The 14,710-nt window shown below is 36.8% G+C and overlaps 1 protein-coding gene across 5 annotated transcripts in view; it reads left to right on the forward strand.

Moving 5' to 3' along the window:
* The first annotated feature begins 268 nt into the window (after positions 1-268).
* si:dkey-103g5.4 overlaps positions 269-14,710 on the forward strand; it is a 63,071-nt gene continuing 48,629 nt past the window's right edge. For 3 of the 5 annotated variants that reach the window (XR_015508224.1, XM_087282309.1, XM_087282310.1), the window contains exons 1-9: positions 269-757; positions 2,163-2,386; positions 2,595-2,750; positions 5,523-5,711; positions 8,253-8,370; positions 8,450-8,560; positions 10,111-10,270; positions 10,342-10,504; positions 13,414-13,861. Coding sequence is in view for 4 of the 5 variants with exons in the window: in XM_087282309.1 (XP_087138435.1) it covers positions 580-757; positions 2,163-2,386; positions 2,595-2,750; positions 5,523-5,711; positions 8,253-8,370; positions 8,450-8,560; positions 10,111-10,270; positions 10,342-10,504; positions 13,414-13,861 (1,747 nt within the window). In the remaining variant the exon portion in view is untranslated. The remainder of the gene's footprint in view (positions 758-2,162; positions 2,387-2,594; positions 2,751-5,522; positions 5,712-8,252; positions 8,371-8,449; positions 8,561-10,110; positions 10,271-10,341; positions 10,505-13,413; positions 13,862-14,710) is intronic. The other 2 variants (NM_001441495.1, XM_087282311.1) reach the window with 2 other exon arrangements.

Here is a 14,710-nt window from a genome sequence, read left to right on the forward strand (position 1 = left end):
TTTAAAAGTACTGTTTGTACTCCAAATTGTATTATTAAACTGTTAGATTGTGAATACTAGACATAACTCACTTGAACAGCTCAGTTTTTGCTTATGTAAGTGTTTTTTTTGTGTTAATTTGCACTTGCTTATAGTGATATAGACCTCTGAATCCTGCAGGTTCAACTTTAACCCAGATATCGCAATCGTTTTAGACTGGCCATGGCCTTCTCGCCTACTGGATCCATCAAAGGAATGAAGCCAAATGATGTGAAAAACAAGGTTTGTTGTTTTAGCGTCGCCTCGCTTGTTTGAATATGGAGTGCCTGATTGTGTCCTGGCCTGCCAAATCATTTGAGAAAATGCACACTAGGAGAAAATTTCTGCTTGGACTTTGAACTTTTCTTCATATTCTGCAACTTGTGACTGATTTCATGTTTTCATATCTGCTAAAAGACATTTGAAGCACAGCCAAAGTTATTAATCAGTTTCATGGTTTCACTTGTGGCCTGAAAGCAGACCTGGCAGCATCAGGTTGCATCTTTCTGCCTATTGGCATGTGTGATACTTTATCTGTAGACTGTTCATGAATCATTTAGGATGGCAGGGAAAGGGCTTCCTGTATGCCTTCGAAAGTCTCTGAGCCCTGGACAGCAGACCAAGATGATGTGCCTCTGCTGGCCTTCCCTGCTTTACTGGTTCTTCACCTCCACACTGAACACGGTCATTGGATCAAATATAACTCTAAGACTTTCTGAAGGATCTTCCTGCAGACCAGGTAAATAGCTTTTTTTCTGTTACACAACAGAGTGAAAATGCAGCAAGTGGGTGTTTATTAGAGTCTCAGGGGACTAAACAAATAACATTTGAATACAAAGAATTCATGTTTTCTCTATTTTACAAACGTATTTTATGATTTTATCGTTATTTTATAACCTTGTTGTATACTGTTAAACTGTAAAGATGCATTATAAAATTATTCAAATGTCAAAAATATGGGGATGTAAAAAAATCAGATATAAAAACAAAAGAAACTTTTTTTATTTAGTGGTCAACTGTGATGGTCCAATATATAAATATTCATTCATTCATTTTCTTTTCGGCTTAGTCAGTTTATTAATCTGGGGTTGCCACAGCGGAATGAACCACCAACTTACCTAGCACATGTTTTAGGCAGCGGATGCCCTTCCAGCTGCAACCCATCTCTGGGAAAAATCCATACACATTCATTCACACTCATACACTATACAGATAATTTAGCCTACCCAGTTCACCTGTATCGCATGTCTTTGGACTGTGGGGGAAACCGGAGCACCTGGAGGAAACCCACGCGAACATGGGGAGAACATGCAAACTCCACACAGAAACGACAACTGACCCAGACGAGGCTCGAACCAGTGACCCTCTTGCTGTGAGATGACAGCACTATCTATTGTGCCACTGCGTCACCCAATATATAAATAATGATTATTAAAATGTAAAAACTTTGGTCATATTGAAAATTTAAGCAAGCAGCTAGCTCTCTGCAACTCATGGTGTAGTACCTGAATGGGAGACCACATAGGAACGATATGTTGCTGCTGGAAGGGGTGTTAGTGAGATCAGCAGTGGGGCGCTCAACCTGCGGTTTGTGTAGGTCCTAATGCCTCAGTGTAGTAATGGGGGACTCTAGGTTTAACCCCGGCATCCTGGCCAAATTTGCCAACTGGCCTCTGTCCATCATGGCCTTCTAACCATCCCCATATCATAATTAGCTTTATCACTCTCCACCAAGTCTCCTCTCCACCAATCAGCTATTGTGTGGTGTGCGATCTAGCTAAATATGGCAGCCGACATGTCATCCAGGTGGATGCTGCACACTGGTGGTGGAGTGGGAGATGTGCACAAAGTGTAAAGCACTTTGACTGTCCAGAAAAGCACCATATAAATTTAATCTATTCTTGTTAATAATATTAGATTGTTTGAATTGACATTTTCGACTAAGCTGTTAATAGAAAAACGTAACACATAGTCTAAAAAAAACAAGTAAGTCTGAAACAAGTAGTGAGTCTGAAAAGTGTATTTTAGTAGCCTTTTAGAAATTCTACTGGGCTAAAATAAATCAAATATATACAGTATGTAAAGATTTGGTAACTGGACTATATATTCTATCTGATAACCTTTTAATTTTATGCATTTATAAGGATTTTACTGCCTGGAAGGAGGTGAGGGTCCTATTCCCTGCCCCAGAGGAACATTTGGACCAAGTTCCTGGGCCACGACCATAAACAGCTGTATCAGCTGTCCACCACACCACTATGGGCCTAGAGAAGGCTTGAGCAATTGCCTGCCCTGTGGGCCTTGGTCACATCAGCCTCAGCCAGGACAGGACAGCTGTACATGTCTGCAAGAAGGTCAAGTCTTCCAGGTAATAACCCACTGTTTACATGCCTTTCAATGAGTTTGCAGCCATGTAGAGAAGCAATCTGCAGCCGTCTGCTCATGTTTCAGCCTGGTGGGAGTCTGGTTACCAACTCTCACTGACTGCTGAAGGCTCTTTTCATCAGCTACCAGTCAACAGGGATGTGAGTCAGGATTTGTTGTCTCTGTCTCTAACTGCTGACTTTTGAATGTAGGCCAGTGATGGGCAGTGTGCCTGTATGTTGGGATATACACTGAAAGGAGAAGCTTGTGCGCTGAACGTCTACGAGATCTGCAAAGACGGAAGAGCACGTAACCAGCATGGAGACTGTCTAGACCACAAACAATGGAAGCAGTATTGCTCACAGCAGGTGAGGAAATGGAGGACATATTGGGAGGTGTGTACTACAGTCATGCTGTTTGCACAGGGAGCATGACGTACTTGCAGTGTTGCCATTGAATATTTCATGAATGGCACGTGACAAGTTATTTTCCTCTTGAAGGTCATTCAGTTTTGGATGTTTCCTGAGTGTTGAATGGTTTACCAGCAAGTCAGTGACCTAAAATACCTCCCTCCTCTTGTCAAACATATAAGAGTGCCTCACATGTATCAGTGCACCTGATGTGTGACTTACCCTTGGACCCAAAGTCATTTAATGACTTCCAGTTTGTTCAAATGAAAGCTGCAAGATTTTTAAGTCAACCTCCCAGCACGGCCCATGAATTTAGATGTCTTCCATTGGCTGCAAAGAAAATTAAGATTTGAAATCAGTGAAATTATGGGATATGCATGGATATGTACCTTCTTCCATTTCTTAATGACTTGTTTCAGACTGACAAGTGTAAGATCTCCAAATCAAAATTGGTACCAATTTATTGTGATATTTAATTATATAAATGTTTTAAAATATAATCAAGTCAAGCTGAGCTTTATTGTTATTTCTCTACATGTGTAGATATACAAAAATATTGTGCCTCGCATGACCATTGTTCTACATAAGTAAACATAAATATGAACACAACACTGGATGTAAGAGCTATTATAAACCTATACATATCTAAAATACCAGAGCGGTAATCTAACTATACTAGCTACTAACAATGTATATAGTATACATAGTTAAACTATACACACAACCTAGACAGTCTATACAAGTACTTTTAGATAAGAAAACAATATTGGGCAAGATATTGTGGAAAGGATTTAAGGTTGAGGAAAACATGATTTATGGTACATTCACAAGTAAACACTGCAGCAGATGCATTCTAAATAGTGCATACTTATGCACTATTCTAGGTCATTTTGTACTATTAATACTGTAAGTAATGCATTCACACTGAAAACTCTAAAAACAATAAGTGCACTTTAAATATCCAGATGATGCACTTTAAAGAAGTGTGGAATGTTGGACACTTCATGCTCTCATGGATGCAGTTTAGATGAAGGGGTGGGGCTTTCAGGCTCTTAGTTAGATTACGTTAAGGCTGCGTCCAAAATTGCATACTTCCATACTATATACTCTACTAGTGTTATTTCAAAATTCATAGAATGGGGTATATGCAGACGTATGTGGAAGGATTTTTAGTTTGTCTGTTACCTTGGTCACGCGCTTCCACTGTCTGCAATTACAAAATCGGTGCGTTTAAGGTCTGTTTTCTTTAAAAATATGTGACATCCGCTATAAAGTGGGTCTCAGAATGTACAAGACACACTGCATTAAATTAAATTTTTTCCTGCTATGTCTAAAATAAGAACCTTTATTTTACCCCAGTATATTCAATGGAGCTTCTGCACTAGCCTGCTAATCCTGACGGGCGTGTGCGTGTAAACAATTTTTATCTTGTTTTATGCTTGAGCAACTAAATGCATGATGAAGTCTATTTAAATGATTATATTTTAATTACATTACAACATCCAAGCTGTAAAATGAACCGTATAAAATGGAAAAAAGTCACATTAACCGTTCACCGGAAGTTTATCAGTATGGGAAGAAACATAGCTCTGCATATACCCTATTTGGAAAACAGGATGCGTAAAGTGCCTGGATGACCTACTACTTACAGCGAGATTCTAAAGTGCGCATCCGATGCATGCTACGCAATCTGATGATGATCCATGGTGGAATTCGTGAATGGTAGTGAAGCGACGCATCTGATGTCACATGATCATGACAATATTTGGCACATAGTACGTCCAAGTTCCATTCATACTGCTCACATTCATACTTTTAGTAGAACATACTTTTCTAATTGTTGATTAGTACATATAATTGAAATGCAGTACCTACAGTTTAGTTGGCTATTTTGGACGCAGACTTTCTTTATTTTGGATTGTGAAAAGGAAAATTCTCCTACCAGAGTGATTATATCGCCTCCCTATGGTGAATACAGTTATACTCATGGCAGGTAATGTTAGGTAGTTTGGTCATTCATTTCACTAATTTGGCCATCGTCAAATATCACCTAGAAAACGGCTAGAACTTCTGCTTGGAAAAAAAAACATTATTGTTCCATTTGGGACGGGTGGTTTGTCAACTCCACTCACCTGTGTGAAGCACACTCAGAAATAAACATAGTGATATTCATTTCAATATCTATTTATTTATAGCATGAATTAAGGCTTCATTCTCTTCTCATTAAACATTTGGTTTTATTGTGAAGTTTTGTTTAACATTCTGATGATTCATTCAGTAAACAAACAAATTATGAGCAGGTCACTGAATCATTTGTTTAAGAGATTTGTTCAAATATGCTGAAGGCTTTATGAGTGAGTCCTTCATTCAAGAGAGGGTTTCAAATTTGCTTTATCCATTAATGAAATGAGTGAGTGAGAAAATGATACTTTTGTGAAAAAATATTGATTTTTCTTTTTCTAAAATTGACAGGAGCTAATAAAGTTTTATCAGGCCCAATGTAACTTGCATGCCATTTCATTTGCGTCAGAAGAAACCCAATCTCTGTTATTTCTGAATCATGTTCCTCTACTGTGTAAACAATGTCAGCAGGTTTTAGTCCAGTGTGATTAGCATTCACTAGTATTTCCAGGAACAAGATAATGCTCTCAAGATTACAATGAGCCCATCTGCATGAGTGAGTTTTTACAGCTTATGGATAGTTGTTCATTTTTCTGTATCTCTTTGCAGGTGTGTTCATCTCCTGACCTGTACGAGGGTTATGATGTCTCTCTGGGTCTGTGTATGTGCAGAGGTTTGCCCAGGTCTGAGCCGGACAGAGCTGAATGTGCAGGCTGGTGCCGGAGCCTCCTTACTCCGGTTCTACAACTTGTTTGCACTGGAAGCCTTTACTTGCTCTACACTGAGGCTAATCAACAGGTCAGTCCTGTTGACCACACAAATCTTTAGTAAAGAGGCCCAAAACATAATAAACATGGTCAGTTTTTGTACTTGTTTGACAAATATGATTAAAACCTTTTCATTTTTCACAGTAACTTGATTTATTTTTATACATACAAATATAAAGTGTATATAAGCTTATTACACTTTATATTTGCATATATACAGTGCATCCAGAAAGTATTCTAAGCACTTTACTTTTTCAACTTTTTTTTAACTGTTACAGCCTTATTCAAAATGGATTAAATTCATGTATTTCCTCAAAATTCTACACACGATACCCTATAATAACAATGTGAAAAATATATTTTTTAAATTGTTGCAAATTTCTTAAAAATAAAAAACCTGAAAAATCACATGTACATAAGTATTCCCAGCCTTTGCTCAATACTTTGTTGATGCACCTTTGGCAGCAATTACAGCCTTAAGTCTTTTTGAATATGATGCCACAAGCTTGCCACACCTGTCTTTGGGAATTTTTGCCCATTCCTCTTTGCAGTACCTCTCAAGCTCTATCAGGTTGGATGAGAAGCGACAGTGTGCAGCCATTTTCAGATCTCTCCAGAGATGTTCAATAGGGTTTAGATCTGGGTTCTGGCTGTGCCACTCAAGAACATTCCCCGAGTTGTTGTGAAGCCACTCCATTGATATTTTGGCGGTGTGCTTTGGGTCAGTGTCCTGCTGGAAGATGACCTGTCGCTCCAGTCTGAGGTCAAGAGCACTCTAAAGCAGGTTTTCATTCAGGATGTCTCTGTACATTGCTGCATACATCTTTCCCTCTATCCTGACTAGTCTTCCAGATCCTGCTGCTGAAAAACATCCCCACAGCATGATGCTGCCACCACCATGCTTTACTTTACTTTATGGTGGTGGCATTAGCCTGGTGATGAGCGGTGCCTGGTTTTCCCAAAACGTAATGCCTGGCATTCACTCCAAAGAGTTCAATTTTAGACTCATCAGACCAGAGAATATAGTTTCTTATGGTCTGAGAGTCTTTTGGAAAATTCCATTTAGGGATTGTCGTCCATCTGGCCATGATGATGGTTGTCCTTCTGTAAGGTTTTCCTCACTCCACAGAAGAACGCTGGAGCTCAGACTGAGTGACCATCGGATTATTGATCACCCCCCTAACTAAGGCCAGTCACCCCGATCACTTAGCTTATATGGCCGGCCAAATCTTGGAAGAGTCCTGGTGGTTCCAAACATCTTCCACTTACGGATGATGGAGGCCACTGTGCTCATTGGAACTTTTCTGTAACCTTCCCCAGCCTTGTGCCTCGAGAAAATCTTGTCTTGGAGGTCTACAGACAATTCCTTTGTCTTCATGCTAAGTTTATGCTTTGACATGCACTGTCAACCCTGGGACCTTATATAGACAGGTGTATGCCCTTTCAAATCATGTCCAATAAACTGAATTTACCACAGGTGAACTCCAATTAAGCTGCTGAAATATCTCAAGAATAATCAGTGGAAACAGAAAGTACCTGAGCTCAATTTAGAGCTTCACGGCAAAGGCTGTGAATACTTTTGTACATGTAATTTTTTAGTTTTTTTTTTTATATTTTTAAATTTTCAATTTTTTTTATAGTTTTTATTTTCTAGTCATCAAAGAATATAGCATGCAAAAAATTTAATCACAACTGATTAATAATAAATGTTTCCTGAAAAGCAAATCAGCATATTAGAATATTTTTTGAAGGATCATTTGACACTTGAAAGTATTTGATACTGTAATATTACTAAAAATGCAAGTCGGAATCAGAGAAATAATTACATATATCACAATAAATGAACATGGAAAATGGTTACTTGAAATGTTTTTGTTACTTGTTTGGGTGTATTTCTGATTAGTTTTGTATTTTTTACAATTATAATTAGCTTTAATTTAGTTTCTGCCAGGGCAACACATTTTTAAATATATATATATATATATATATATATATATATATATATATATATATATATATATATATATATATATATATATTTTTTTTTTTTTTTTTTTTTGAAATGTTATGCGATTTAGGAATGAAGCATTCAAATTAAAAGTACAACTACAAAAGATTTCACTCTGGTGAGGTTGACAGTCTTCAGCTTGTTTATAAAAGTAGAGCAAACGTAACTTGATTCAACTAAATTAATCTAACACAACTTAAAACACAATACAATTACTAATAAAAAAATGATGACTGTACTCAATTGATAAATACAATGGAAATGTCGAAAGCCGTATCACATTATGACTGTATAAGCTCTTCAGCAGCAACTGAAAACTGTATACACTTTCATAAACAATTAAATATCATTTTTCATATGACAATTAAGTCCAAAAAAAGAAGATGGGAAACACAGTACATCTGGATAACCTTTCATCGAAGTACACAATATGAGGGATTTGTACAGGACATTGAGACACATGGCACAGCCCTGCTCGTACACGCGCAAGAGCTCAAACACAAGCAGCATTAAATAACACTCTGACCTATTTGACATTAAGCTCCCCTTGTGTTTTCTTAAAAGGTGAGCGTGTCAGAAAGCATGCTGGAGAGCGTCCTTAAACACTGGGACTCCCGAGGGAGCTTTGAATGCAGTGCGCAGATCAACTTCTCCAGGCCGGTGTACACAGTTCAAACAGGCGGTGAGTGGACAGGAAGGTGGAGAGAGGGTGTGCTGAGGGTGGTTGATCATTGGCTTGTTCTCTGTTTGCTGTTGTACAGAGGCGGGATTCATTGGACTGCTCAATTCTGTCCCTGTGGAGGTCAGGAGGATTATTCTGGCCCACAGGCAGGGGGCCGAAAGCCATTTTGAGCCCCTAGAGACAAACAAAGGTAGCTATTACATTAGTATGGAATATATGGAGTAAAGTTTGGAGTATTTTTTATTTTTTTTACTTTATTTATGAAATAATAACACCCAATAGTGTACATCATATATATATATATATATATATATATATATATATATATATATATATATATATATATATATATATATATATATATATATATATATATATATATATATATATATAACAAATTTATCTCTGTGGTATTACTTGATGCCAACTAGAACATGCACCAAAACACTAGCAAAAATTACAGTAAATTACATCTATATTTTATTTAGCATTATATAACCATTAGATTAGTTATTATATTATTAGTTATGATATATATATATGTAACAGTAAAATATATAATAATAATAATATATTATATTACAAATTCATTATATTAAAATTTTGGCATCATCAAATTATATCAAACAGATTAATGGAATAAGAGACATTGTTAAAATGTACAAAGTTTGTCAGCACAATAGCCTATTATAATATCCTATAAATAGGATTTATATAAATTAGCATAACAATATAATATAATATAATTTATTAATGATGATAATAAAAATAATAATAATATTTAATAATAATAATAAAATAATATAAATATATTAAAATTTAAAAAGAATAATAATAATAATGATAATATAATTTAATAATACTAATAATACAATAATAATTATAATAATGTAATTTAATAATAATAATGTAATTTATTAATGATAATAATAATAATATAATTTAATAATAATAATAAAATAATAATAATATTAACAACAATAATAATAATAATGTTTTTTAATCACAATGTGACAATGATGACAAAACATTAATGTTTTATAAGATTTTTTAAATGATGGCATCTAATAAAAAATGTTTCTTGAACACCAATTCAGCTTCATACACTGAGTATTAAAGAATCATGTGAAAAAATAAATAAGAATTTAAACAAAACATTAAAGTATTAATTAAATCAAATGTATTGAAATTTTTAGGAATTCCTCTTTGTGCTTGATTTGAGTTATTTCTTTGTATTTATATTCAAGGATTGTATATGTAAATTGTATATTATATATATATAAATGTAATACATGAAAATAAAATAAATTCACAATGTAAATTATTTTGCATTGTATCTGATTTGTCAAGATGTTAAAAAATGTATTTATATTTTCTAATGTTTTTCATTTAGTATATCACTTAAAAACTACTTATTTTTTTGCCTGTAGTTCATGTATGGGTCACCCTTTATTTTGATGGTCCATTTATTGAATTTACTGTAAGTTACATTGCATCTACATGTCAACTAATTCTCATTAGATTATGAGTAGACTGTTAGGTTGGGGTTAGGGTATGGGTTAGTGTAAGTTGACATGTACTTGCAAAGTTTCTTATAGTCAGTTAAATGTCTGTTGAAGGAGCAGTATCAACAGATATTAAGCAGACAGTCCACTCAATTGGACCATCAAAATAAAGTGTTACCCATGTATGTTGTCCAATCCCATTTATTGACATCTTTAATAAAATATATTTTATTAGGAAACCTCAACGTCAAAGTGGAAGACTGGGACTCTCTCTGGTCTAGTAAATCATCAGTGTTCAGGACATCTGAAGGAGTCTTGAACCCCACAGCATGTCTTCATCCAGGAGACATTCTGCTCTTCACTGTGACCCAGCAGCACTATCCTCAGTATGATGTGTAAGTACTGTACATGCTGACCTGTGATTGATTCTCACTGTCCCAGAGCGTCACACCTGCTACTTCCACAGAGACAGCTTGTACAACACTAATGCTGCGTTCGACTGGGGAGCCTTCAGATTACTTCATCATGATCAGCTACTGGACAGATCTGCCCACTCTCTGTTCTCCATCAGCCTCCATGAGCCCGGCGTTTACACCTTCAAACTCAGCAGCCAGAAGCACAGACACATGGTATTATCATCTGATTTCATGTTTTAGGTCACAGGTGTCAAGTCCAGGTCCTGGAGGGCCGCAGCTCTGCAAAGTTTAGTTCCAACCCTGCTCCAACACATTTAACTGTAGGTTTTAAACAAAACTGAAGGACTTAATTAGTTTGATCCAGTGTGTTTATTAGGGTTCGAACTAAACTATGCAGAGCTGCGGCCCTCCACGACCTGAATTTGACATCTGTGTAATAGGTGGACAATGTTGCATATTTGATACCGAAATGCCTTACTATTTAGTCGAACTAAATGTGTGTTTGTGTGTGATTAGAGAGTTCTAAAGAACAGATTTTTTTGAAATACTGAAACTACTATAAATATACACTTGAAACTTTTTTGGGCCATTTTTTTAGTGTTCTAAAAAATTTGCATTTCAGCAATTGGACAGTCGTACTTCTTTATAATTATGAAATTGTTTATTTGCAATCCACATTGTGCTTAGTTCATATGTATTTTTATTCTTTCATTTTCTTTTCAGCTTAGTCCCTTTATTAATCAGAGGTCGCCACAGCGGAATGAACTACCAATTTACTCAGCATATGTTTTATGCAGCGAATGCCCTTCCAGCCGCAACACAACACTGGCAACATATGTATTATTTAAATATTTAAAAATACAAATGTTTCATAATATGGATGCAATATTATTATAGTTATTTAAAATGTAATTATAAACCAAAAATAAAAGCTGTCCCTTTAAACAAAGTGTATCACTAATTAAAAAAAAATGTTAATGACTAATTAAGAAAAAGTTGCAAAAAAAAATTATAAACTATATTAAAATGAACTAATACTGTATAGACAAATGTAAAAAAAGCTAAACTAATAAAAAAAATTACAATTGCCCCACAATAGCTACTTATTGATACTGAAATCACACTGCCCAGGTAATTTTAATTCATAATTGTGACCAGTAGTGGCGCAAGCTTAAAATGACAAAAATACATTGCATGGGTCAAAATTATCGATTTTATTTTTGTCAAAAATCTGTCAAATATCAAGTATAGATCACATTCCATAAAGAGATATTTTGTAAATTTCCTGCGATAAATATATCAAAACTCAATTTATTATTGGTAATGTGCATTGCAGAGAGCTTTATTTGTACAAATTTTCCAACCCTCAAACTCCAAACTTCAAATAGTTGTTTGGCCACTAAAAAAGTGTATCAAACCATACATATATGTAAAGCTTATGTTCAGCTTTCAGTTCATGTTTAAATCTAAATTTCAAAAATTTACTCTTAAGATGAAAGAAAGTAGAAGAAAAATCTTTAAATAAATATATATGTCCTTTGTTTTAAAGGGCATCTATGATGAAAATCATATTTTGTAAGCTCTTTGGACAGAACTGTGTGTATAGTGTGTCCACAGTCATAGTGGGGTGATTTAAACACAGTAAGTCTTTTTTTTATTTCCTGATGTTAAAATAGGATCCAAATCACTCCCATTTTGAGGCCCACCTCAACGTGACATACAGTAAAAGTGTGATTTCCCCGCCCACCGATTTGATTGACAGCCACATATTAACGCATCTACATAGTAACACGTATAATCATATCCAAAAGACAGGATGTGCGCAAAGCAACTAGGATTAAAAAATCTGTTCAGCTCGCTGTGTGTGGCCAGCAGAGCAGGGGAGAAGGAGGGGAGCGAACAACTGTTGTCAGTTGGCTCACAAAATGAGACACAAACCGTGAGGAGACGCATGATTTTATAGTTTACAAAGGTAAAATGCAAAGAAATAAACAGTATTTTAATGTCCTGCTACATTTGTTATTCGTAATTTCATATACACATAACAACAATCATATAAACACCATGTTCATATAAACACTATAAATGAGGACTTCTTCCTTAATCACCGGGTCTGAATGCAGACTCAGTGCAGCAGGTCTCTTGCCCTGTCTATTTTAACCATTAGCCCTGCTGGTAATCTAGAGGATTTAGGCAAACACAGCAGCACAACGATGTGTCTAAATGTGAACTAACTCCTGATAAAAGACAAAGTCCGCCATTGTCCAATTCTCATACTGCTCTCCTGACAAAAATGCTTGCTGCACACAAACAGCTTAGCTGTATCGGCCCTGACAGGATCGCAGAAAAAAACATGCAACAAATCCCATAGATCATGGAAACAAACATATGTGACTTTTCATGAACGGCTAAATACTGTGTGCTTTGGGTCCGTGGACGCGGTCTCACCCATCAACGTAGGATCTCACAGCTTGGCACTAGCAGGTCATGAATAATTAAGAAGCTAGCTCTTCTCATAATATAAGAAAACTCAGCTATAAATAATAATAAGAAACCAACGCGTTATCTTTGCACTTGCAGTTTTGTGCTAGGTTGCCGATTTTGATCCCACCCCAAAAATTATTTTAAACTCGGAAGATGAAATTAGCTGACAAAAGCTCAAATTATCCAGTTTTCCCCACAATTAAAGCTGACAGGTGCTGACGTTGTCTTAACTGATGCTCAACACACACAAATCTTTTACCATCTCAAAAAAAATACCTAAGGGTTTTGTGAACCTTTAACAGAATAAGCTCAACCCTGTTAGAACATGCGCCACGGCGCAGAGCAGATTTTTCCATCCTTAAAATAGAAAAAGTGGATTCGGACAGCCCTTAATGTTTTTGCACCCTGTGCTTTAGACTTTAGTCGGGAGAAATAGCATTAAAGACACAGGCAACAAAAACAGATACATTGTGTTCAGAGCAGAAAATTCTAATACTCTTAAACGTTTAATAAATAATCTGATGAGTGTTTTTTGAGCTGAAACTTTACAGACACATTCAGGAGACATAAAAGACTTGTGAAAAAAAGGTAAATAGGTGCCCTTTAACTAAATCAACTTTTTTGTTTGTTTTCTTTAGTATGTTAGGGTGGTTCCTGCAGGTGGAGAGTGTTACGACACTGGGCCTTTCTTTCCTTCTGACACACACCATTTGACCCGCATGGGCATCGCTCTGAGGCGCCAGCTGCTGCTCCGTCCCGATTGGCTGACGATTGGTGGGCTTTTAGCAGGAGCTGTTCTTGTCCTCTGTCTGTGCGTCATCATATTGGCAAGTGATAATGGAGGTTTAACAAAAACCTTAGGCTTGACAAAGCTTGGCTCGTTGAAGTGGCTGAACATTGTGTGCTTACAGGTCCTGTTCAGGGAGTATGGCTGGCCTGAGAAAGTGCCAGCCCAGGCCAGGTACCGTCATCTTCAGCTCCGGTATAACATGGATGACTATTCGTCCAAGGGCTCCAGGGTGGTGGCGGTGAAAAAGGCACACCGAAATCTGCAGGTGGGGCTGACGGAGGATTCAGGGCAGAGAGGTAAACCACTGACGTCATACGACAGCAGACATGCTGGAGACTTCTTTTAGTACTAGCAGTACCAGGGGCTATACATGCTTAGATCTGACCTCTATTATTCAAGAGAACATCTGAACCTGGAGGGCCTGGATCCTTAAAGGGATACGGTAGTTGAAAATCTAGTCACTGTTTACTCACTCTCAAGCTATTCCAAAACAATGAGTTTCTTTTTTCTGTTGAACACAAAAGAAGATGTTTTTAAGATTGTTGACAACCTGTACCTGTTGGTTTCCATAGTGTTTTTTATACTTTGGATGTCAATGGCTACCCTTTTTCAACATTTGTCAGGTTATTTTCTTTTGTGTTCAACAAAAGACAGAAACTGAAGAAGAGTAGGGCGGCATGGTGGCTTAGTTGTTAGCACTGTCGCCTCACAGCAAGAGGATCACTGGTTTGAGTCCCTTCTGGGCCAGGTAGCATTTCTAAGTGAAGTTTGCATGTTTTCCCTGTGTTGGCATAGATTCCTCTGGGTGCTCCAGTTTCCCCCACAGTTCAAAGATGTGGTATACGTAAGTGAATTGGATGAACTAAATTCAGGTTAAATTACGGGAGTTTTCCGAGAGAAATAACAAAACGGGAGGGTGGCAGGAGATGGACTAAGCTGAAAAAAATTGAATGAATGAATGAATGACAAAAAGGTGACGCAGTGGCGCAATGGGTAGCACGTTCGCCTCACAGCAAGAAGGTCGCTGGGTCGCTGGTTCGATCCTCGGCTCAGTTAGCGTTTCTGTGTGGAGTTTGCATGTTCTCCCTGCGTTCGCGTGGGTTTTCTCCAGGTACTCCAGTTTCCCCACAGTCCAAAGACATGCG

The sequence above is a fragment of the Danio rerio genome, chromosome 15, assembly GCF_052040795.2.
Source record: "Danio rerio strain M-AB ecotype USA chromosome 15, GRCz13ab, whole genome shotgun sequence".
Taxonomy (NCBI): Eukaryota; Metazoa; Chordata; class Actinopteri; order Cypriniformes; family Danionidae; genus Danio; species Danio rerio.